Raw genomic sequence first — 25523 nt, 5'->3', positions numbered from 1 at the left:
ATCCAAAGGGGGTAAGATGCTACTGCAAGAAGAATACTTCAGCAGAAATATTTTCTGAGCCATAGGCACAACGTGGCCACCACAAAAGATGAACTATGGACACGCCTATAACAAAAAATGCAAACCGAGAAAGATTCAGAAGGTAGAAATGGATGAATAAACAAGGTAGAAAAAGCTGAACTGGTTTGTATTTTTCTCTAGCTTAGAGCAAAAAGGTTCTGCTGTGTTGGCAAGAGAACTGTGCAGGAAGAGTGGGAGTCGCACCTCATGATGAGGCAACGGGGGCAGCAGGCCTCCTGCCAAAATTCCAGCCCAGATGTAGAAGTTTTCTGAATGGCACAGGACCCATATGTGGGAGTGCACGGGGGCCACAAAGAACATTCTTAATTGTAAAGTACCCTCATCTGGGAAATGGATATACGAAAGTAGCACGCTGGAAAGCAAATTTGCTGGTTTCTCCTGTCTGCGACTGTCATTCTCTAATATGAAGACGAAAATAATACACTGATACTATGTTTCCAGAATAACATTTTAATTTTTTTAAAGGGAGACATTTTAGTGTCTTATTAGAAAAGCTGTCAGTAACAACGATACAGAGTTTTTTGAGGGGGAAACCTACCACCATTCATTCATTTGTGCTTAATACCACAAATGAAAAAGTGACATTCAAAATAATTTTCTTTCCACAAAAATGATTGGTTCATTGCTTTGATGAGCCCAAATACTGCAGTTCTATTGACTAGTATATTTTAGTATACAATTTTCCAGTGTGTTGGCTGTTCACAGGTTTTCTCTTCATCTCCACAAAATCTGTTGTAAGTTGTTTTGGGATCAAAACCCAGAATTTCCCTTTCCTCGTGAATGCGGAAGGAAAATGTTGATACTGAGGTTCCTATAAAATATCTGCAAAGGAATACAGAAAAAAATAAGTGGAGAAAGGAACAGGAAAAACTTCCTGACTGTTAGAGCAGTGCGACAGTGGAATCAGCTACCTAGGGAGGTTGTGGGCTCTCCCACACTAGAGGCATTCAAGAGGCAGCTGGACAACCATCTGTCAGGGATGCTTTAGGGTGGATTCCTGCATTGAGCAGGGGGTTGGACTCGATGGCCTTGTAGGCCCCTTCCAACTCTGCTATTCTATGATTCTATGAGGTTCGACGTCCTGCGTACAGTAGAGAAACTTGTAGCTTAGTATAAATTGATACCAGCTATCTATGTGCCCAAAGATGGTCACGAAGGCAGTACAAGCTTCACGCAAGTTATGAAGGGAGGTTCATAACCTAGGGAGGTTGTGGGCTCTCCCACACTAGAGGCCTTCAAGAGGCAAGCTGGACTACCATGTGTCAGGGATGCTTTAGGGTGGATTCCTGCATTGAGCAGGGGGTTGGACTTGATGGCCTTGTAGTCCCCTTCCAGCTCTGATATTCTATGATTCTATGAAGTTTCCACTTCACAGCAATTGTAAATTCCTCCCTTGTAATTTTCTTATTTGTCCTAATTTGCAAATTTAGGTAATAGGGAAGAACTGATTATGTAATCCATTTAAGATGATTTGTCTTGAAGTAGTCCTGCTGAGTCAAACACTAAGGCCCTTTCTACACCATCCATTTTTCAAGGGATCATCCCTGTATGTCCAGATGACGCACAGGATCCTAGGAGCAGGGAGGGATGATCCGTCCATTTCCCTGGGATAACTGAAACCTCAGTTATCCCGGATTAACTTGCGGTCCCAGGATGATCCAGAGGACTGTGGGTGGTGTGGATGCCTATCCCGGCTTCTTCCCCCTTTCCCATGAGTCATCAGAGGGAAGGAGCCGGGACGGGGGGAGTCCAGGGCCATTAGGGGTGGAGGGCAGGGTCGGGCCTTTTTTTTTTTACCTTAATTTTCGCTGGAGCACAAGTGAGCTCCAGCTCTTTCTCTTTAAAAAGAAATGGCGGCCGCAACAGGTGCAACGCCCTTGATGTTGTACAGCCCATGTGGACTAAGGGCGACAATCCCGGAAGCAGGACCACCCCCTCTCCCTCGCTCTATACCTGTAGGTGTAGAAAGGGCCTCAGATATAGGTAGGGTCATAGGATCAAGTTTGTAGCCTAGGGGTGCACATAGATCCAACTCAGTCATTCAAGGCCTCAGTGGCATGAAGTGCCATTTCTCAGCTTTGGCTGATATACCAACTCTGACCCTATCTGGACAGAAATAGCCCTGCTACAGCTATCCATGCACTGATAACCTCCCACCAGGTTAAAGTGTCAATGCAGAACAGAGCTGCTACAGAGTTTACTGGGACTGGCCATTTTAACGAAGAGAGCTTTGGCTATTGGGTGGTATAGAAATGTCAATAATAAATAAATAAATCTTATTACACCAACGGTGCGCCAACTGCATTTCTTGACAGTCAGTTTCCGGCCTGAGTCAAAGTGTTGATGCTGACCTTTAAAGCCGTAAACATCTTCAGCAGGGGCATGGCCATGACTGTGGCCAAGGGTGGGTGTGCACCATGCTGCCTTCTGTGCGGGCATACTGATGAGGGGACACTGTGTGCAGCTGAAGGCCTTAGTTTGTTGCTCCCTGTCAGGGCTACTGGAGGTGTCATCCTGAGCTGAGGAGGGGGTGTTGGTGGAGGGGGGATAGGGCATCCCCACTTCCCATGGCATATCCTGGCACGTCGTGGAGTTCTTCCAGGAGCCATGCCAGCTCATCATAGAATAGCGTGGCACGTGGTTCACCTCCGTTCCTCTTGTAGTGTGGCACAACCTCCTTAAACTTCTTCTTGAGCCCATGTAGCTTGTCCTGGAACAGCTTGGGTGTGCGGCCGTACCCTTGTGGCTTCATCTCACTGGGGAGCCAGGGGCAGAGGTTGTCATGCCTGGCAGTGGCCCTGATTGCTTTGGCCTCTGGGATGCTCCATAGTTCAACGAATGTGCCCACCTCTGCTTCAGACCAGTGCTGCATTCTAATGGTGGCCTTGGCATCCTGGGGTACCTCCATTGGCGAGTCAAAAGGCTCTTGAGTGGGGGGAGGTCACCCTGAGAGTAGGTCTTCAGAGGAAAGTATCTGTGATCCCATTCCCTCGGCCTGGCTATCCGTGATCTCCTGGCTGCTGGGATCTGTGCTGGCCAAGGTGGCAATCTGCAAGGTCAGTGAGAAGCTGCCATCGTCATCTGCCAGGCAGGATCCTCAGCAGCGGGGGAGTACAGATTAGGGACCTGGAGAGAGCTGTGTGAACTAACCGTGGACACTGGAGCAGGGAGGGGGTGCTTGCAGAGCGAAGATGAAGGCCCAACGGAGTGTTCTGAATACTTTCATAAGTAACGCACAACAAACACAGGTGGCGTCGGGGCACGGTGATGTTTCTTCGCCTGGATCGCCCTCGTGCGCCCCAGCAAAGGCCATTTGGCATGGCTTAGGAAAGAGGGTGAAGCTGGAGGGACGAGGGGGACAGAAGGCGGTTCTGATTGCTGTCACTGCGAACAGCAGCTTCTGGCTGTGTTTCAGAAGGGGGAAGGTGTTGATGCTGTTCTACATGCGTAAACGTGGCAGGTGCTTCTTGGGCAGAGGGTTTGTTGGAGCGTGTGAAGTTCCCAGTTTTTGGTGGAGGGTTAGGCATGTATTCAGAAGTGCATGCTCACTCCTCTCCCCGCCCCGCTCTGTAGAGCGTCTGACAGTTGTACATCTTTTCATGGGTGGGAGAACACTGGAGCAGGGTGGATGGGATACCATTGGACTTCACAGCACAGGAGGGGAGGAAGTGATTTGAAAAAGCCAGGGAAGCAGGCGGAGATGGGGAGATCACTGCTTGTCCACTGCAGGGACGGAAGTCTCATCACTGTGTGGGAAAGGGGCGGGGCAAGGAGGGCTGTGCTCTCAATCTGTTGCTAGGTAGATTTCGGAATCAAGTTGAGTTGGGTGTAGCAGAGTGGTTGGCGCTGCTTCCTCCGCTCTGTGCCCGGTGAAAATAATCAACTCAACGCTGTGAAGAAGTCAACGAAGCCCAACAGATGGCATGCTAACCAAAGGTTGTGCGAACAGTCAACTCTGTACAGCCGTAGTTCTCTTGGTTAGCTGTTTCTTGGAAATAACCAACCATGGGGTGTTTACCCCCCCCCACAACAGATGACACAATAGTCAACAGTTGACCGTTTAAGAAATGATTGACTATTTAGTCAACCGTTGACTAACGTGTCGTTCGAACCCAGTCTGTGTGTGAAAAATCGTTCCCATTCATGAAGAGCTGTCTCTACATCAGTGCAAATAAAGCTATTGCTGCCAATTATAAACCCATTTCTCTTTATTTGTGATCTTATGGGGATAAGTGTACATGTATGCTTGGAGGCTGCTCATGTAGAAATGTAACAAAAAACAATGAAGTTACCTTGCATGTGCACATATCCACTGGTCAATAATTGCTATTCCTCCATCTTTGTAGAGTTCCACTTCCTCCCATGTAGGTTCAAACCTCACCATCTCTGGAAGCAGCCTCTTCAACTCTTCCGTCTCTGAAAGGTATACTAAATCACTGGTCTTCAACTGGTAGGTCACACCCCACCCTAAAGCGGATCATACAAGAAGCAGAACCACTGTTTTCTTTTTCTTATTTTTTTAAGGCTTTTTGAAGAGAAGAAGAAAAAAGGAGAGAATAGGAAAAAAGAGATATAGAGAAAGCAATGGAGAAACTCTGGGCATATGCAGTTAAAAAAAAAAAAGTTAAAAATGAGTCCAGTGTTGCAGGCTGGGCTGCTTCTGAAGACTACTGCAGGAGATCATCGCCCCATAAAAGCATTTAATTGATCAATTGGTTTGCTTACAAAGCAGCGAAAACCATGATTAGTCTGGAAGATTTTGCTTCATTGCAAGATGGTAAAACAAAATGGTCCAGAAAGAACACAAGTCTAGATGTAAACTGTTGAAGGAGTTGAGACTAAAGAGGTAATTGATGGCATCAGGTGATAAATGGAAGAGTTCAAAAGGTGTCCTCAAGCTTTGCCAGGTTCAAAGTTCACTAAGGCCATCATGGAATGTAGGGCCTAGATCATCATGAGATGCCTAGTACTAGGCCACATCCAGATGCTGCAGGCAACCATCTCTTGTATGCGGCAGGGTCTTGCTATTTACTGTGTTATCTGTACAGCACCATGTACATCGATGGTGCTATATAAATAAATAATAATAAAAATAAATAAATAAAAATAAATAAATAATAATAGTAATGCCATCTTTAAACTTTTGGGAATGGTGGTAGTTGCTGTTCAGTGACAAACAACTTAAACACTTCACTAGGCATTGCAACCTCTCCCTCGTGCTTCTCTTGCCTAGGCCCTTCAAATGTGTCTCACGAAATGATTTCTTTTCCAGCACTAATATGACCTTTAATAGGGATTCTTGCTATCCACACTGGTCATTTTTTTTTTTAGTTTAGAACAAAATTAAGCTGGTTTGAAAAAACGACATACCTTCCGCAATGGCATCGGTGGCTACAAAAACTCTCTCAAGTTTATGTAATTTCAAAAGGCTGTGGATTTTCTTCACTGCTCCCTGGATGCTGGGCACGTCGTTCCTGTGACCCCAGATGAAGTCTTTGCGTCTGAGGTGAACTCCAAGGTATGGGCCACCTATGGCCGTGCCCAACTTTACCTAGCATAGAAGAACCAATACATGCTGAAACTAAAATAAAATGGCATTGATTCAGTGAGAAAATGTTTCTGTACACAAACACAGGTTCTGTATTTTATTTATTTATTTAAAACATTTCTTGGCCGCCTTTCAGTGCAGAAGCCCTCACAAGGCGGCTAACAACAACAAAATACATAAAATATTAAAAGCAATCAACTGTTAAAAATATCAAAAGCAATAAAACAGCAATTAAAATAATAAAACCAATAATAAAACCAGCAGGAACAACAATAGCAGCATTAATAACAATAACAGCAATAATAATACTCATCATGCGAAGGCCTTCTTGACAGCCTGCAAGGAAGGTGCATGTCGGATCTCCAATGGAAGTTTGTTCCAGAGGTTTGGGGCCACTGCAGAGAAGGCCCTCTCCCGTGTGGACGCCCACCTAATTTCTCTCACCAGTGGGCAAATCAGAAGGTCCTCTGTTTCTGACCTTAAAGTGTGGGCAGGCTGATATGAGTGAAGGCAGTCCTTCGAGTAACTTGGTCCCAAACCGTTTAGGGCTTTAAAGGTCAAAAACGGCACTTTGAAACACACAGGTAACCAGTGAAGCTGGCACAGTATAGGCATTACGTGGTCAAATCCCCTTGCCCCCACCAATATTCAGGCAGTTGTTTTCTGCGCCACTTCCGAACTATCTTCAAAGGGAGCCCCACATACAGCCCATTACAGCAGTCCAGCCTGGACATGACTAGTGCGTGGATAACTGAGGCCAGGTCCGTCCTCTCCAGATAGGGCCTCAGCTGGCGTACCAGCCTAAGCTGGTAGAATGCACTCCTGGGCTTCCCCCAGTATGTTCAGAGTCCGGAAGGACTCCCAAACTGCATACTTGGTCTTTTAGGGGGAGGGCAGCCCCATCTAAGAGCAGTTGTAAACCTCCATCTGAACCCACAGTATCTCCATCTTATCCAGATTAAGTTTCAGCTTGTTCACCCTCATCTATGCCAAGGCAGCCCCCAGACACTGGTTCAAGGGTTCCACAGCCTCCCTGGGATGTGCAGCTGGAAACGAGAGGTAGAGCTGAGTATCATCCGCATACTGATGACACTTTAGCCCAAACGTCCTGATGATTTCCCCCAGTGGTTTCATGTAGATGTTAAAAAGCATGGCGGACAAGATAGAGCGTTGAGGCGCCCCACAGGCTAATGGCCATGGGGTAGAATAGAAACCCCCTGCACCACCTTCTGAGCTCGCTCCTCCAGACAGGATTGGAACCACTCCCAAGTTCAATCCAGATATATGATCAAGAAGAATACCATGGTTACAGTGCATAAGCCTTCATCCATCAAGTTCTTCATGCTGTGGCCAAACACCTTCTTCCCAGCCCTTGTGAGGTGCAACCCATGCCTTGCCATCAGTCCATCTTCCAAGTAGCGTAGCCCATGGTCCCAGAATCCGAATCTCTCACGTTGGCACCACCTTTGTATCCAGTCGTTCACCTGGAGTATTTTTCTTTCCCTTTCTATTCCTCTTCCAAGAACTGGGAGGATGGATGAGAAAGCTACCTGGGCCCCAAAGTTCTTGAGTTTCCTTCCCAGAGCTTCAAAGTCTGACGTGATTTCTTTGTAGGTCCGCATTATCTGTTCCCACATGGATGAGAAGAAAAGAATATGTGTCAGTGGGCTTTATGAGCTTTGACAACCCTTCAGTCGTGTCTCTAACCTGTCCTCCAGGGAGACAGCATGTCTGGCAAGTCTATGGGTCTTCACAACATACCTGAGTTTCAATCCCACGCAGCAGGGAGTCTCCCACAATGACTACTCTTTCTGCTTCTTGTTGTAGGCCTTGGTATTGTTCCCTCTTCTTGACTGGCCTTTTGCCTTTTGCTCACTGTTGCATGGAGTCCTCTGTAATTCTTCCTCTCCTGACTGTCCTCCAGTCTCATCTTCCAGTAGCGGTTACATAGCTCTAGTGATTCCACTGGTGCAGTGTGTCTTCTAATTCTTCTGCTCTTAACTGTCACCCTTTTCCCTCTTCACTGGCTTTCCACACTTCAGCATTCCCCACTTCTGCTTCAACTTGCTGTTCACCTTCCACCTCCTGTGCTTCTCTCTGCTGTTGATGTTCCACCGTTCTGTCTAAGAACTCTTCGTCTTCTCTTATTCCTTGGAGGGTGGCCACTCATCACGCAAATACACTCACTTTTTCTTCCAAAAGTGCAACTAGGTTGCACATGTATGCCATGTTGATCTCAGACAGGAACACAAACGTTCACACACCTTGCAGGTCACCCTGTCCATAGTCACTTTTAGTTTCTGCCTTCCTTACTGTACTGGAATAGCCTATGCTTTGCCCTGACCTCCCTGAAGGTTAACAACAGAATCCTGTACTATATGGGTATGTGTTACAAGAACACAATGTTTTGTTATGGAGCTCCCCGTTGACCCTCCCCTGCCGAACTCCTCCTGACAAACTCATGTTTGCTCTCCCTGTTCCCTCGCTCTGATCGTTCTCTCTCTGGGAGCTGGCTTCCTTATGTACCTTCTAGTCCAGCGGGGGCAGCTTCCTCTTCTCTGCTCAGCTAGGAGTCAGGAAACAGAATGGGATTTATGTTGGTATCAGAGGCAGCCCTAGACTGGCTGCCTGCAACTGGCGCCCTAGGCAAACCATACAAGCAGCGCCCCCGCCCCCAAACCCCAAAGGCAGATCTAGGTGGAAGTTTTTGATAAACTGGGAAACATTTGGCCCCTATTTTCCATTTAATGAAGAGGCATCTCCAGAACCAGAAATATCGTCGTTTATAATAATGAGCCCAAAATGCTTTTGTTTTCACTAAGCACCAAATCAGCACAGAGGGTCTGATAAAAACTACAACAGGGATGAGCACAGGCCTAGAAGAAGGATCCTGGTTGCATCCATGCCCTCACGGGGGCCTCTCAATCCCTGCCTCCAACTCGGAACAGGAGGAAATCCCATGTCGCTTAAGAGGGGACCGAGTCCCAAAGATGGCAGGAAGGCAGCCTGATTTAGCCCCACCATTCCCAGTTGGTTCCTCGCTCTCCTCCACATTCTTCGTCATATTCCCTCCGTACATGTATGGGAACTGACATAACGACATCTTCATTTTGGGGTTGGGGTTTTTTTTTCTGGGTATGGCAGCCCATGTAACTTGGTGCTTTAGGTGCCTGCCTAGTTCATCTATATGGATGGCCTGCACCTGTTGGTATCTTTCTGCTCTTCATAGAATCATATAATGGCAGAGCTGGAAGGGGCCTACAAGGCCATCGAGTCCAACCCCCTGCTCAATGCAGGAATCCACCCTAAAGCATCCCTGACAGATGGTTGTGCAGCTGCCTCTTGAAGGCCTCTAGTGTGGGAGAGACCACAACCTCCCTAGGTAACTGATTCTATTGTCGTACTTCTCTAACAGTCAGGAAGTTTTTCCTGATGTCCAGACGGAATCTGGCTTCCTTTAACTTGAGCCTGTTATTCCGTGTCCTGCACTCTGGGAGGATCGAGAAGAGATCCTGGCCCTCCTCTGTGTGACAACCTTTGAAGTATTTGAAGAGTGCTATCATATCTCCCCTCAATCTTCTCTTCTCCATGCTAAACATGCCCAGTTGTTTCAGTCTCTCTTCATAGGGCTTTGTTTCCAGACCCCTGACCATCCTGGTTGCCCTCCTCTGAACACGCTCCAGCTTATCTGCGTCCTTCTTGAATTGTGGAGCCCAGAACTGGACGCAATACTCTAGATGAGGCCTAACCAGGGCCGAATAGAGAGGAACCAGTACCTCACGTGATTTGGAAGCTATACTTCTATTAATGCAGCCCAAAACATAGGTTGGAGTGGTTAGGGTTTGGCTCCTGGGAATTTCAGTGTAAAATCATTTGAATCCTGAGGTTGACCCACTGTCTTATCCCCTCCTTCTTCATTTTTTTTCCATCCTGGAACTGGGCTGGGACCCTCCCATGTGAAGGGCTGAAGTTCTGGTAAAATTTGAAAGAGCTTTCCTTTGGCTTAAGTGGAAGTAACCTACTCAGAATACTCTCCATCCCCTGATGAGAAGCATGCAAGGCAAATTAAATTTCCCTTTCTATATCTTATAACACTTTGAAACAGTCACATGTTTAAAACATCCATTATATGAGCCCCACAGTGATCGAAATTACACTGGGCCGTGTAGTAACAACAGAAGGATAATCGAAACAGAAAGTAGTAAAGGCGTCCAGTACAATTAAGTCAATAGCAGTCTGGAAATTATTTTACCTTCATCTTTGTCCAGTCCTCCATGTACTGCGTCACATCCTTCTCATCAGTAGAGTTTAAATATTTGGTTCTAAACATGTCTCCCACCACACGAAGATGTTTAGCAAACCCCATACTTCGACGAGTCTGTTATCAAAAGAAGAGGTCCTGACAGGGCAGTGTATTCTCAATTTCAGCATCATTTCAAATTAAGTCTCTTGGAATATACGGAAAAGCGGCAATGACAACACTAAAGGAGGGTCATAAAAATATTCCTTTGAGAGAAATTATGACTCAGTTGAGAATGGCAAGCTTAGGAATTAACCAAACAACCTTTATACAGAAAGAGCTATGGCCTTTAATAGGCAAAAATATTTTGAGGCAGGAAATAAGCCTGATATATTGTTAGCCTCAATAATGGTAAAGAAGCAACAAAGAACAGTAATTCTTTGTTAAGTTGCAGGGCAGTACAATGAAACCTACAAATGCACAAATCCAAGAACAGCTAAAAGAATTCGGTTATGGTAAGAGAATGTTTGGACAATTACCAAGAAAATTGATCTTTAAATCCTCGCATAAGCATAGATGGAGTGACGTGGAAAATTAGAAGACTAAAAAAGGGGGAAATGCTGCAAGTGTAGATGGAGATAATCTACCTTTGACGACTGTGTCGTCCGAACCCAGTCTCTATGCCTGCATATCCGTGGCTACCTTTTCTTTCTATCAACAACTCATCTTCCCCTGCTCCCCATTGCCCCACCCTTCTTCCTGATATCCATGCCTTCCTCCTCCTCTGGTCACCTCATCACTGCCACTGCCCTGCTTTCTTCCTCCTGTCATTTACCAGGCAGTGGTGGCAGCCTCTTTTGCTTTTCCATACTTTTACTGGGCAGCCCACGCACACCACCGGTCTCTAGCCACCCAACATCTTAATTTCCTAACAATGCATCTGAGCTCACTTTGCAGCATTTGCTTGGCAACTTCTTAAAAAAATAATAAATTTTATTGTTTTGAAATAAAAATCAGGAAGGGGTAGCAGGCTTTGTGGGTAGCAGCACCCAGATCCAAAGTGAGATTCGGATGATTTTCCCCATAGCCTTGCATTAGGAGAAATAAATACCTAGAACTTTCTTATTTTTCGAGATAGAAACATGAAACTTGGTGTCCTTACAGATGTCATCGACCTACTCATATGTGTAAATTTTCATACATTTTCATACATTTATGTTTAGCACAAGGAATTTTTTAAAATGTGATTTTTTCCCCCCATAGCTTTCCATTGGGAGGAATAAACGCCTATAACGTTTTTATTTTTTAAGATAGAAACATGGAAGTTGTTGAGGTAACAGTTGTCATCGACCTACTCATATATGTAATTTTTTTATACATTTATGTTCAGCAGATTTCTTGCAAGGAATTTTTAAAAATGTGATTTTTCAAGGAAACACGCAGCCACTCGCAAAGAGCAATTTCAGAAGGTGTCTTATCTAATCAAGAATCGGCACACATTGCGCCTTCCCTAATGTCTGTGTCTTTGGAAGTGCAAATCTCCCCTACTTGAGTCTTTTGAAGTTAACTCATCCGTTCCTTCCCTAGCAATATGGCGGGAGGAATGGTTAGGGGAAAATCTTTTTAAAAATCAGGGGATGATCTGATGTGCTTCAAACTTGGTATGCCTAAAGCCCTACATAAGTGCTATCATGTTGCCAAGTTACATGTCTTTACCTTTAAAAATGATAGCGTATTTAAAAATAATAATTTTAAAACCTCAAACTTTAAAAAAAAACCTAAAATCAGGGGTAGGACCAATGTGCTTCAAACTCGGCATGCCTTAAGCCCTATTTAGAAGCTATCATGGTGCTAAATGATGGAGATGAATGCATTTTTGTAAATGGGAAGAGGAATGGTTAGGGGGGAATCTTTAAAAAAATTCTAAAAATCAGGGGACGAACCAATGTGCTTCAAACTTTGCATGGCTAAAATCCTATGTAGGCTAAATTCCTATGTAATGTTGCCAAGTTAAATGTCTTTACCTTTAAAATGACAAGTGTATTTTAAAAAATAATTTTAAAACCTCAAACTTAGGAGTACTATTATGGTGCCAAATTCCATGTCTTTACCTTTAAAAATGATGGAGATGAATGCATTTTTGTAAATTCCCATGTGCAGTCCTTGAAAAAAAGTCTGAATTTCCAAATCGATTTGGAACCGATCTGCCTCGGATTGATTTGGACCTCTCCCAAGCCGCCTCAGATCTGTTTTAGAGAGGTCCGAATCACCCCATCTGCTTCAGATTCAGATCCAGAGTAGTGCACAGCCCTAGTTATTACTAGGTTTGGATATTGATATGAGCTCAGACAGGAACTCACAAGCCATCTTCATATAAAAGGAAATTATCTAAGGTTCTTAAGATAGGTAAGGATCTTCCTGAGGGAAGAATCTAAATAAAATTGTTTAAAAAACAAACTAACAACAACAACAACAACTAGCACAGTGATTTAGCACTGTTAAGTGTGGGGAATGTTTATGAGGTGGATCAACTAACTTGGATTAAAAGGACATCTTGGTAGATTAGAAGAATCCATATTTTGATATAGAATAATATTGGATATCTATTCTACTAGAAGCTATTCTCTGGATAAGATAAAAGTAAGAGAGAAGCTGTAAGCAAAGTTAATATATGAACTTCTATACTTATCACAATACATGTTTCTGTGAGTAAACATGGCTCAGGTATTTCCCCACTGGAATTTGTAGTACATTAAAATAGCTTTAATCCAGATAGTATTCTGGGATCATTTACAAAACACATGCAATAAATGACTGGTGATAAATGGAAATATAATTTAATATGAAAGGGTCACCCAGAAAATAGCAGACTAGAGACCATCTTTTTTTCTAGTTTATTCAGATTTGGCATTTTATAACGTTTACAAATATGAAATGATATCTGGACCTTCAAAATAAAATGGGCTACAAAATTGCTCACTTTCAGGAAAAAAAAATGCCAAGCGACAAAAGCTAAGCGAATCATCTGGGAAAGGCTGCTCGAGAATACTCACATTCCAATAATCTTTGCCACCATAGTGGTCGTGAAGAAGATTTTCAGCTCTGTCTAACATCACTGACCTATTCAAAACAATAAGGCTTAGTGTACATTCCCATGTAAAAATAATTTGCATTATTAGCTTTCTTTACAGAGATTAAGGAACCTGAGGCAGCCATGAATGTACAAATTGAACACTGCAATTCAGATATTTTGGTGAAAATAGAAAAATAGTTTTCTAAAATTCCAAAAATGTGCCATCTTATCAACTATGGCCAGATAACGGAAACATACTTTGTGCAAAATTTCTTTCCGGCTTACAATAGTATAAAGGACACATGGGCCACTGGCACAGGAGAGGCTTCTCTCTCTCTCTCTCTCCTAGTGCTCCTTTTCCTGCCATTTGTACGTAGGTGGCGCAAGTTCAGAATTGCCAAGAACAGAATAATATTTTTCATGAATAAGCACTCCAGCCTGCCAGGGGATGTGGCAGGCGTGATTCCTTATTCAGCCATAGATCTGCGAGATAGGGCTATAGCCTCCAACCCAATATTTGGAAGTATGGTCTGTTGATTTTAGTGGTCCTTCCTTTAATGTAACATCACAGGCGAACAACTTCTGGCCTTCCAGATGTATTTGACTCAGACTCCCATCAACCCAGGGATCATGATCAAGGATGATGGGAAATATAGCCCAACAACATCTGGAGAATGTCATGTTGCCCATGCCCAAGTTCACTGATAGGTGTACATTTTTGTTTTATTAGCATTTGAAGTATCATTTGAAAATTATTCTCCCAAGAAGAGTTTGTAATAGATATTCTTTAGCTGTATTCATTCATTTATTTCATTTCATTTCCTTAACTGCTATACTACCCAATATCCAAAGCTTTCTGGATGGCTCACAAAAATTACAAAAGAAAAACATAATATAAAGAGCTTGCACAATGGATTAACATATGTCCTAGGATATCATGGCATGTCATTGAGCGAAAATGCGCCAAGATCTCTCTTGCAAGATTGCCATGGCATAGTAAAAAGAAAATCAATGACTCGCTGGTATTAACCAACTATAACCTATGCATTACTGCTATTTATTTATTTATTTATTTACATTTATATACCGCCCCACAGCCGAAGCTCTCTGGGCGGTTCACAAAAGTTAAAACAGTAAACATTAAAAAGTATACAAAATTTAAAAACCATCAGAAACATAAAAACAACAGTATAAAAACAAGAGTATCCATTTTAAAAACACCAGTTCTGGGGGTCCGTTTAAAAACAAACTTAGCGTTGTTAAATGCTGTTAAATGCCTGGGAGAAGAGAAAAGTCTTGACCTGGCGCCTGAAAGATAACAATGTTGGCGTCAGGCGAGCCTCATCGGGGAGATCATTCCACAGTCGGGGGGCCATCACTGAAAAGGCCCTCTACCTTGTTGCCATGCTATGATAGTTTGAGATAGCTTTAAGAATATATTTTCCTCCCAATTTTTTTTACTTGTATCATTCATTTATAATGATAATTTCACACTAACTGATGGAGTTTCAAGCTGGATTAGACACAAAGTATATAGATTCATACATGTGGAGAAAAACTATACATGTATTTCGTTTAACGATCTTACACATAAATTGAACAGGTCCCTCTTTGGTTACAATATAACCAATTAAGATCCTATATAAATTTGTAGCACCATGCTGAATCTAACTGCTTTTGAACAATTAATTTATGAAAGGAAGAAATGGAAAGGCTTGTTATCACAGATTTATTTGTTAATTATATAGAGAGATGAAAACAAGGGTAACAGCTTCAAAACTAGATGAGAAAGAACAATGATCATCCAATTACACCACAGATGTGGAGGAAAATATTCTTACAAGGCCCAGCATGTTCTCCTTGTGTTAATGTTTATTTATTGAAAGAGAACCACTATAAAATACTATACCAATACTATCTGACCCCTAACTGGCTGAGTCATATTTACAAGAACTGTGAAGATCAGTGCTGGCACTGTGTAAACTAATTTTATGCATATTTGGTGGGAGTGCCCTCCGATTAACGACTTCTGTGGGGAAATTGTATATGCAATATCTACAATTATACATGTTTCTATATCCTGTGACCCTCTAACAGTCTTGCTCGGTTATGTACAGGAACAGATAGACCCCATATATACTGAGATGATCCAAAACGTATTAACTGCTGCTAGAATTTTGGCTGCCAGAAACTGGAGGACTAAAGCTATCCCTATGTGAAAATAATGGCTCGACAAAGTCTGCAAGCCAGCAGAAATGACCAAGTTAACCAAATATGCTAATTTAAGAGAAGGCATTAAAAAAATGCTTGTTTTTCCAATGCCTGGCGCCCTTTCACTGTCTACATGAGAGAGATAATTTAGATATAAATAGATATAACTGTTTCTCCCTGTTATAGTGTGAGCAAAAGGGGAAGTTTATCAATACACTCTTCTCACACCCTTAGAATCTCTGTGGTTGGCATCACCTTATTTCCTTGTCAATTTCCGAATCTATTGTTGTTAAATGCTATTCCGGTTGTAGTTGTTGTTGTTATTTAAAGATAACCAATGCTCATTCTGGCTTTTTTGGACTCTCACGTAAAGATCTGCTATTGGAAGTAAAATAAAGATGTAAAGGCCTTGATTTGTTTGCAAAGAACTCCTACAGTTAAACTCTAGCAACATTCTAGTAGGTGATAATTTCCAGCTGTTCTTTTTTGGACTCTGCATACAAAACATATAAAGTATAATATATGAATATGAAAACATATATGCTTTAATTTAGGAACCCAGAGAAGTAATGTCTTATTGACTGTACTGTGTATTTGTCACTGATTGGTTATTTAGTATGTATCGTATTGCACTTATTGTATGTACAATAATAAAATAAAAAATAATTTTAACAATTTTAACATACAAAATATGGAAACAATTTAAAACTGCTAAAAAAAACTGTTACAAGAAGCATTACCTGGATAAATTACTGACATTAAAATCTCATTGTCTACTGTCCAATGCCTGGGAGTAGAGGACAGACTTAACTGACCTCTCCTCCTAGGTTTTATGAAGCTGATCATAATGTATGGGGAGATCTAGCACTGATTGGACTCAATAAATGTCTGGAAGAAGTGCTTTCCATGATGAGCTTTCAGAATTCTAGTGGCACGCTTACGATGACTGTCATCATATGAACAATATGTGAGCAGAAAAGAGTTACATTCAAACTGCTCCCTTGAAGTGCTCTTACAACCAAAAATAGTAGCAGAAGCAGGCCAGGTGAATCATAAATTCAGGCCAGGTGATCCCCACCTCAAACTCTGCCTGTATATCCACTTTCTGTGACTGGTGCTGTAAAGGGTTTCAGACTAAGATCACAAAAAATGAAAAACTTAGTATTAATAACGTATCTATCCAAGCTTGTTATTACAGTGAGAAAGAGGGCTTAAATTTTTCTTCCATTTCTCGAAGTCCAAAAGCAAATTTGCTAATATCTGAGATAAATATTAATAGAGCATGTCTCACCGAGTGGAAGTGTTCAAAAGCAGAGGAGCTATGACAGAGGCAGAGCCTTGGACAGATAAACAAGTCACCTTAAGGCCCCGTGTTTCTTCATAACCCCAGAACCATCCCCTACAAAATAAGATAAAATCATAAAAAGGTTAGCATATACAGAGGGGTACAAATTAAAACAATGAAAATTGGATAATTAATGCATAATTTGTTGACTTATATAAGAATACAGATACATTTCATTTGACTTTTCACAATAACACTGAGTCAATCTCTGAGAGCATGGCAAACAAACAGATCTAATCTCGTTAAAATGGATATGCTGTTGGGTGGGGGCCAGTTGATCCAGGCATAGCTGAACCATCTGCCTTCAAGGGCACAGCTTGGGGGGGCTCTTTGATTTGTCACTTCTTTGATTTGTCTCTTGATGTGTCTGAAATCAATAAAGCAGCTGCGTCATTTCCTGGAGAAGATCATTCATGGTTTCATAACTTCCAGACTTGACCACCACTCCCAAGAATTTGCTGCAAGGAGAGAGATGAATCCATACTGTAACCTGCACTTCATAAAGCTACTCTTGAAAAGTGCAAGCTAAAAAGTTATTAGGGGGCTGGTAGGAAAAAGCAGGTATCTCTTGCATTATACCTTTTCATTTATTACCTTTTTGTTTCTGAGCCCAATATAGTATATAGCCCTAAAACTTTAAAGCCCTAAAAGGCCTGGAAACTAAACATCTTAAGGACCCTAGTCTACCTCCTGTGTGCTCTGATCAACAGGAGCCCTGCCCTACTGCTGAGGCCAGGCAAGTGGTAATGAGAAACAGAACCATCTCAATGAGTGGGGGACGAAGCAGTAGCCAGGCCCCTCGCCATCCTGCCTGGGCCCAGCTCCAGCTGAGAGCCCCCTCCCTCCTGCTACCAACTGTCACTGCTGAACTTAAGAATCTAGTGCCTGAAGTTGCTTTTCTTCCCCCACCCCCTCTTCCCTCCCAATCCCCTTTCCGTTTGTGTCATGTTTTTTAGATTGTAAGCCTGTGGACAGGGACAGTTTTCAGAAATATTTTTGTAAGCTGCCTTGAGAGCCTTTTTGGCTAAAGGGCGGGATAAAAATGCTTAAATAAATAATGAAAAAATAACGGTGCAATCGTTTTGGAATACCCTTCCCGCGGAGGCCTATCTGGCCCCATCAATATAGGTGTTTGGCAATTAGTTTATAATGTAGTTATTTTAGGAGGACTTTGGACAGTGATTGCTCCACCTATTCTTTGTGGAGCTGATGTCATCAGAAAGAGAGAGATTTCACATTGTTCCTTCTGTTCCCAAAAGAGTCAAATACAGTCCTGAGATTGTGTGCTTGCATCCGTGGGAAAGAATATGATGTACCAAGTAAAAGGCAACACACACACACACGGTTCTAGTTTAAGGTCGCTCGCATTGCTTGCTATGCATTCCTTAATAATGAGAACACTAGAAACAAAGAGAAAGGTTTTATCCAATGAGACAACAAATGTAACAGGTGACTTATGATTGGATGCACTAAACACTTTCTCTTGTAACCTAGGAAAGGAAAGGAAAGGAACCTCTCGTGCAAGCACTGAGTCATTACTGACTCTTGGAGGGACGCCAAGTTTTGCTGACGTTTTCTTGGCAGGCCTTACAGCGGGGTGGTTTGCCGTTGCCTTCCCCGGCCATGATTACCTTTCCCCCATCTAACTGGGTACTCATTTTACCGACCTCAAGAGGATGGAAGGCTGAGTTGACCCGAGCCAGCTGCCTGAAACCAGCTTCCGCTGGAATCGAACTCAGGCCGTGGGGAGAGTTTCGGCTGCAGTAACTACATGCTACTAAAAGGACCAGTAGGGTGCTATGAATGTAATGACGCTGACCAATGAGAAATTGAATGCACTTTTTCTAATCAAGAGACTATAAATGTTTCAAATATTGTTTTGATCGAGGTGCTCTGGTTTGATTTGATGCTAGAGTGCCCAATACTGCAGTGTTGTTCTAATAAAAACTTGGCTAAGTTGGATTCTCGACCCTTGAATGCTTGATTGGGATATACACACTGAGGTGTAGGACCTGCTAACCCTGGTTGAGGGACATCAGAGCTGCTTAGTTTAAATGGGGTCTGTGAGTTTTAGTTTGATGTTTTGGGGCTATTTAATAACGTTGTGTTTTACTGCAAATGGAAGGTAGGATACAAATCTTGAAAATAAAGAATTTAAAATGAGAGCACTCATGCAACATTTAAAAAAATTGATCAAATAGGATGCTCAACGATCCACTTGGGACTTTTTGGCAATGTTCGTAGGAGCTGCAGGGAGATGAAAATAGGGGAGATTTTTTTTTGTTAATACAACTACTCCTATAGAAGATTACCTGTAGTATTTATGTTTGTCTGTTGAATACATGAGTTGGTCAATGCATGGCCTCTCATCTATTTTCTCCTCCCAAGTCCCCTCTTTCCAACCTTCAGCATAGTTTTGCAGGACATATACCTGGTCAATAAAGGGCCCACCAGACTCTGACAATCAAACAAAAATATTGCATATTATTATTAATAGATATAGTGCCATCAATGTACAGAATAAAACAGGAAATCCCTCTATGGAATCTCATTCCATGTAGTAGATATAAAATGGAACCGCTGGCATCCTGCCTCCCTTTCTACCAATGGGAGTATTCTGAGCAGGCAGTATTCCCACAGGTGGAAAAGAGCCTGGATCCAAGCCATTTCAATGTTATTGTTAAATATAATTATTATTTACAATTACAAATTATTTCACAATTTTTAATTGTGAAATAACTAACAGGAAGCTACTAAAATAATTGGTTTCTGACTTTTTCATACAAGTTGTGCCTTCCAGAAGGGTAGGGGGTAACCTGAATTAGAATTCCACTTCATAAATTATGTAAGTTTTATCTTAATATACCTTCTTTAACTGGATGCACACATGAAAGCCTGAGTTGAAATTACTACAAGATTATATCACTGATTCTGGAATATATTTTACCTGAAAGAAACTGTTCGTATTCAATAACTGGTATGTTTTCACTGAGGCTGGGAACATCAAAAAAAACGAACCAAGGAATTCGGATCTGATGAATATCACGACTTTGCCAATGGTAAAGACGTCCCCAGGGAGGCAGAACCAGTACCCAAGCTTCACTTTTTAACAAGGTCTTTATAAGAGAGGCAACTCGTATATAGACATCTCTTCGGAGGTTGAAACCTTCAGGTGGGTTTACATCATACAAAAGATACCTAGAGGTAACAAAAGAAATAATATTACTGAAGATTCTAACAACTCCTACTAAACAAATAATATTTTCAAAGGGAAGAGTGGTCATTGCTTCTTTGTGCCAATGTATTTTGGTGCAACAAGAGGTATTTTGCACTGGGCACAAACTAGCTTAGTCAGTCTGCAAACAGTCTCCAGAATTTTAAGGCTGTTATTTAAAATCTCGGTCATTATTTGTGATATTTAATTGTCCCCAAATAAAGGTTTTACACTATTGCTGCTGTTTGGATTTATTCTAGTCACTGGTATATTGCAGAAAAGGATGGACTGAGCATTTTCTACAGCACACCAGCAGCTGGGACTTGTATTGTCACATCAGCTTGATTTGTGTATGTAATACTCAGCAGTGAATGTTTCCCCTTTTTTCTGTCCCCTTGACACTCTTATTTTTTGACATAGTTTTTCTGATAATGCAAGCTCCCATACTATATTGCTGCATGGCCTGTCTTCAGCCAACAGCCACGATTCACGTTGTTGGTGGCTTTTGCCTTTTCTTCGTGATCCACTTCACTAACCATAACAGTTGCCTTAAAAACAGTTGCCTGGGCACGGTAATGGACTGGATGAGGGCTAACAAACTGAGACTCAATCCAGACAAGACGGAGGTACTGTTAGCGGGTGGTTCATTTGTCCGGCGAGGTGATGTTTGCCCTGTCCTGGATGGGGTTGCACTCTCCCTAAAGGATCGGGTCCGTAGTTTGGGGGTGCTCTTCGATCCAGAACTGTCACTTGAGGCACAGGTGAACTCAGTGGCAAAGAGCACCTTTTATCAGCTTAGGCTGATATACCAACTGCGCCCTTATCTGGACAGTGATAGCCTAGCTACAGTTATCCATGCTCTGATAACCTCTCGTTTGGATTACTGCAATGCGTTATACGTGGGGCTGCCTTTGAAAACGGTCCGGAAGCTTCAGCTGGTACAAAACAGGGCAGCCCGTTTACTAACAGGGATTGGCTGGCGAGATCACATTACGCCAGTCCTTTTACAACTTCATTGGCTGCCAGTCCAGGTCCGGGCCCGATTCAAAGTGCTGGTATTGACATTTAAAGCCCTAAACGGTTTGGGGCCAGGTTATTTGAAGGAACGCCTCCTCCCATATGTACCTACCCGGACCTTAAGATCATCTACAGGGGCCCTTCTCCGTGAGCCCCTGCCAAAGGAAGTGAGGCAGGTGGCTACTAGGAGGAGGGCTTTCTCCGCTGTGGCACCCCGGTTGTGGAATGAGCTCCCCAGAGAGGTCCGCCTGGCGCCTACACTGTACTCCTTTCGTCGCCAGCTGAAGACCTTTTTATTCACTCAGTATTTTAACACTTAATTTTAACTTAAATTTAAATTATACTGTTTTAACTCTGTATTTTAACCTTATATCAATTTTGCTGCGTGGTTTTATCCTGGTTGTGCTTTTTATATTGTATTTTGTATTTGTATTTTTAACTTGTTGGTTGTTTTATGATGATTTTAATTTTTGTGAACCGCCCAGAGAGCTTCGGCTATTGGGCGGTATAAAAATGTAATAAATAAAATAAAATAAAATAAATAAAATAAAATAAAAAAAAACACTTCAGAATGGGGTGGTTTTTTTTTACAAGGGATCTTGTACTCCAGTGGTTCCCAAAGTGGGCAGTACTGCCCCTTAGGGGCGGTGGGATTGCATAGGGGGGCGTTAAGAGGCAAGGGGGCAGCAGGGGGGTGCTAAGGGGCAAAGGGGGGGGTGCTCAAGGTGGTCTTTTCCAAGAAGCGCCTCTGCAGAAGGTCTTAAAACCCAGGGACCTTTTTACGGGAGAAGGTAGTTTAGTCCCAAGCCATATAGGGGAAGAATCCACACGTATTAATACTGTTTAAGAAGCCCATCCATCAAATTAGGAATTTACAGAATAGTGAGGTATTCTACCCTAGTTACTAAATGTGGTATCTAATATTCTTGCTAAATGACTATCAGATTTTGAAAATATGATATCATTGGATCAAGTCCATCAATTATGTTTAATTGAATAAACTAAAAAAATGCAATTGGATTTTGAATATTCAATTAATTGTTACTGTTTTGAATTTTATAGTTATTGTTTTTATAATTTTTATTGTTATTTATAATTTTTATTATTATTTTTATAATTTTGTAAACCGCCCAGAGAGCTTCAGCTATTGGACGGTATAGAAATGCAATAAATAAATAAATAATCTTCCTTAGCGAGTTGTTGAAAACCGCTATTCTGAATAATGATTTTTATAGTGTAAGGTAGGGGGCACTGGGCATGAGTTTGTGGAACCAAGGGGGCGGTGACCTGAAAAAGTTTGGGAACCACTGTTGTACTCAATATAGAATAGGGTGACCAAATGAAAAGGAGGACAGGGCTCCTCTATCTTTAACAGTTGCATAGAAAAGGGGATTTCAGCAGGGGTCATTTGTATATATGGAGAACCTGGTGAAATTCCCTCTTCATCACAACAGTTAAACGTGCAGGAGCTATACTAGAGTGACCAGATTTAAAAGAGGGCAGGGCACCTGCAGCTTTAACTGTTGTGATAAAGAGGAAATTTCCCCAGGTTCTCCATATATACAAATGACACCTGCTGAAATTCATTTTTCTATGCAACTGTTAAAGACACAGGAGCCCTGTCCTTTTCATATGGTCATCCTATATAATGATTTTAGCACTTTTAGCAAGATCTACTATCAAAACAGGCTGTTATGCAAGGGGGAGTAGCAAAGTGAATGCCAAAGTGGTAGTACATAATAATAACAACAACCAAGCCAGTGGCCGTTTCTACACTTGCCTCCCCCCACCCCCCACCCATCATCCCTGTGCATCCAAATGAGACACAGGGGATCCCGGGAACAGGCAGGGACGATCCCTCCATTTGCCTGGGATAATCCTTAGGTGTAGAAAGGGCCCCAGTGTGGTGACGGCGGATGAACCGGGATACGGGGGGGGGGGGATCTACACTATTGCTTTAAAGCGCTTTATAACAGTTTTGACAACTGTTGGGGCCCAGATCTACACTACTGCTTTAAAGCGCTTTATAACAGTTATAAAGCGCTTTAACTGCTTTAAAGCGCTATAAAACTGTTATAAAGCACTTTAAAGAAGTAGTGTAGATCCAGCCCAGGACTCTCCGGATCTACACTACTGCTTTAAAGCACTTTATAACAGTTATAAAGCGCTTTACAACTGTTATAAAGCGCTTTAAAGCAGTAGTGTAGATCCGGCCACTGCATGTAGTTTTCAAAACGTTTTCAAAGCGCTTTAAAAGCAGTAGTGTAGATCCCCGTCCCAGTCAAGCGTTCTCTCGATCTGAGTCAGTGCCCCCCACCCACAGATTATGAAAAGTGGGGGGGGGGCTCCCACACCCACCGGTGGGTCTTCGCGGGGGCTGAGAAGGGGGAATCCCTTCCTGGGCGCGGAGCGCACGGGAAGGAGACCGAGGAGGGGGTGGCTTTCCTCCGCCGCCTCCCACCCTTCCAGGGGGACCCGCCGGCTCTGGGGACACAAGCTGGGCATCCCCGAAAGGCCAAGGAGGGACGGGGGGAGGGAGGGGGCGCCGCGGCCCTCCCGGCTGCGGCCGCTTCCCCGTACCGTCTCTGAGGCGCCGCAGACGCCGCGGCGGGCAGGGCGGAGGCGCCGTGTCCCGCCCGGAAGGCCTCCAAGGACAGCTGGGCGGCGGCGAGACCGACGAGGGCGAGGAGCGGCGGCAGGAGGAGCAGGCCCGCCGCACCCCCCGGACCTGGCGCCATCCGCGGCTCTGCTACCGAGGAAAGGGGCAGGCTGAGGCCTGGCGCGGGGGGCGGGGGGAAGGCCGCGCTGAGGCTTCTGCTGCCGCCGCCGCCAGTTCCGGGGCCAGATGCAATGCAGTAGAGGCCGCCTCTCTCCGTCGGCCTTTGCAGAGCGCCCCGTTCGAGGAAGGAGCCGCTCCCGGGCTGGACGGAGCTGCCGAAGGAAACGGTGCCCCGGCGGCGGGGGTGTGTGTGTGTGGGGGGGGGTGGAGGTAGGGTGTGTGCGCTGCAAAATGGACGCTGCTTGAGACGCTTTCAGGGCGGTTCAAGCCCCAGCTATTCACCCGTCTTTGCATGTGTGCGTACACGCTTTTAATCCCTGCCTGTAACAGGGAGCCCGTCTTCATTTGTATTCACTCCTCTGGGGACGTTCAGAAGTTGTGCCGGAGAAGGAAGTATTGTGGCAGGGCCCGAGGTAACAGCCAGCTGCAGCTGCCGCAAGTTCCTGCTTCATTTGCGAAAGGGAAAGAAGGCCTGAACCAACCAACCCCCTTACATTAGGGTGACCCTATGAAAAGGAGGACAGGGCTCCTGTATCTTTAACAGTTGCATAGAAAATAGAATTTCAGCAGGGGTCCTTTGTATGCATGCAGCACCTGGTGAAATTCCCTCTTCATCACAACAGTTAAAGCTGCAGGAGCTATACTAGAGTGACCAGATTTAAAAGAGGGCAGCTTTAACTGTTGTGATGAAGAGGAAATTTCACCAGGTTCCCCATATATACAAATGACACCTGCTGAAATTCTCTTCTCAATGCAACTGTTAAAAATACAGGAGCCCTGTCCTCCTTTTCATAGGGTCACCCTACCTTACATTCCCCCCCCCTTAACATCCCCTCTCCTCCTGTTCCCTTTTTGGGGGTGGGGAGAGGCTGAACAAAAATGGTTGGGGATGCTGCCGATAGGTCCCATATTTAGTCACTCACAGTAGGACACGGTTGTACTCTGTACCAGCTGAAGAAGACAACCAGTGCTAATTTCCATGGCTCCAGCTAGATGCTTATTAACTATAAATCTTTATTTCCAACTTAATTCCTATGGATCCAGTTAGACATTTATTAAATATACATCATTACATTATTCTGGTTGTGCTTTTTATATTGTATTGTGTATTTGTGCTTTTAACCTGTTGATTGTTTTACTATGATTTAATTTTTGTGAACCGCCCAGAGAGCTTCGGCTATTGGGCGGTATAGAAATGTAATAAATAAATAAATAATAAATAAATAAATTACTTCCTCCGCACTTTGTACCAGAATTTAGTATATTCGGAAAGTTGTAGCTAAATTGGAACTGCCGGCATTACCCAAACATGATTGACGTTAAGACTTTGGAACTAGGCAGGGGGTGCATGGGTGGGTGGAAGTCAAACTCAAAAGTAGACACACAACTCGCCATGATATAACATTCTTACCTTAGCAACTTGCTTGTTTACTCTTCATCAGAATGGGTCAGCAATTCAGAAATTTAACCTTTCTTTAAATACATTAAAAAAGAAGATGGAATTGCAACACAATGACTTCTGTTCGGTCCTGCTAGGAGCCCTCCATCTTGAGGCACCCACTGAAGAGAACGAACCAAACATATAACAAAGAATTTGGGGTGTTCTAGAAAATCATGCAGTCTGATTAATATTGTGTGTGTGTACATGCATACACCATCTTTTGATTAGAATGTATTTTGAAAAAACTCTGAAATTTAATTTTCTAAATATTTCTAGTATTTCCTGTTATGTTACAAGTAACATAAAATATGGAGACATCCCACCTACCTAATAATCTACGTAATAATTAGGTAGACAAGATCTATCCTGAATAACAGACCTGGAAACAACAGGTGTCACAGCTTTGCTAGTTAATCTTTTATTTACAGTCCACCCCCACCCAAAGCAATAAAAGGCTAATATAAATAAGAATTAGTTGTATAAAATATATAGGTTTGTATCCAAGAAGTAGTAGTGTCCATATGCCAATGGCATGGCATCCATCGCAGAATAGGTTTGCAGTCATCCCCACAAT

At 43.1% G+C, this 25523-nt stretch overlaps 1 protein-coding gene across 3 annotated transcripts; it reads right to left on the bottom strand.

Moving 5' to 3' along the window:
• Positions 1 to 515: 515 nt before the first annotated feature.
• Positions 516 to 23639, bottom strand: POFUT2 (protein O-fucosyltransferase 2). Of its 3 annotated transcripts, none has more exons than XM_063116071.1 (9): positions 23310 to 23635; positions 19446 to 19696; positions 18811 to 18955; positions 16445 to 16552; positions 12923 to 12989; positions 9882 to 10007; positions 5452 to 5632; positions 4374 to 4548; positions 516 to 903 (listed from the first exon to the last, which is right to left on the bottom strand). In XM_063116071.1, exons 1-9 carry the CDS (start codon positions 23465 to 23467, stop codon positions 750 to 752), a joined length of 1365 nt encoding a protein of 454 aa, XP_062972141.1. In that variant the 5' UTR covers positions 23468 to 23635; the 3' UTR covers positions 516 to 749. The 3 variants fall into 3 exon arrangements, with proteins under 3 accessions (XP_062972141.1, XP_062972142.1, XP_062972143.1); XM_063116072.1 differs by having other exon boundaries at positions 4374 to 4497; positions 23310 to 23493; XM_063116073.1 differs by lacking the exon at positions 516 to 903 and having other exon boundaries at positions 4518 to 4606; positions 23310 to 23639.
• Positions 23640 to 25523: the final 1884 nt, after the last annotated feature.

This window comes from Elgaria multicarinata, chromosome 2 (assembly GCF_023053635.1).
Source record: "Elgaria multicarinata webbii isolate HBS135686 ecotype San Diego chromosome 2, rElgMul1.1.pri, whole genome shotgun sequence".
Taxonomy (NCBI): Eukaryota; Metazoa; Chordata; class Lepidosauria; order Squamata; family Anguidae; genus Elgaria; species Elgaria multicarinata.
Note: the sequence above shows the minus strand (reverse complement) of the source record. Positions and strands in the feature narration are given on the sequence as shown.

Excerpts from the sequence above, each read along its gene's own strand:
- POFUT2 (XM_063116071.1), bottom strand. The coding sequence starts at position 23,467 with ATGGCGCCAGGTCCGGGGGGTGCGGCGGGCCTGCTCCTCCTGCCGCCG. Across the intron at positions 19,697-23,309 it reads TCTGCGGCGCCTCAGAGACG|GTATCTTTTGTATGATGTAA; the intron begins GTACGGGGAAGC and ends TGTTACCTCTAG. Across the intron at positions 18,956-19,445 it reads ATACGAACAGTTTCTTTCAG|AGTCTGGTGGGCCCTTTATT; the intron begins GTAAAATATATT and ends TTTGATTGTCAG.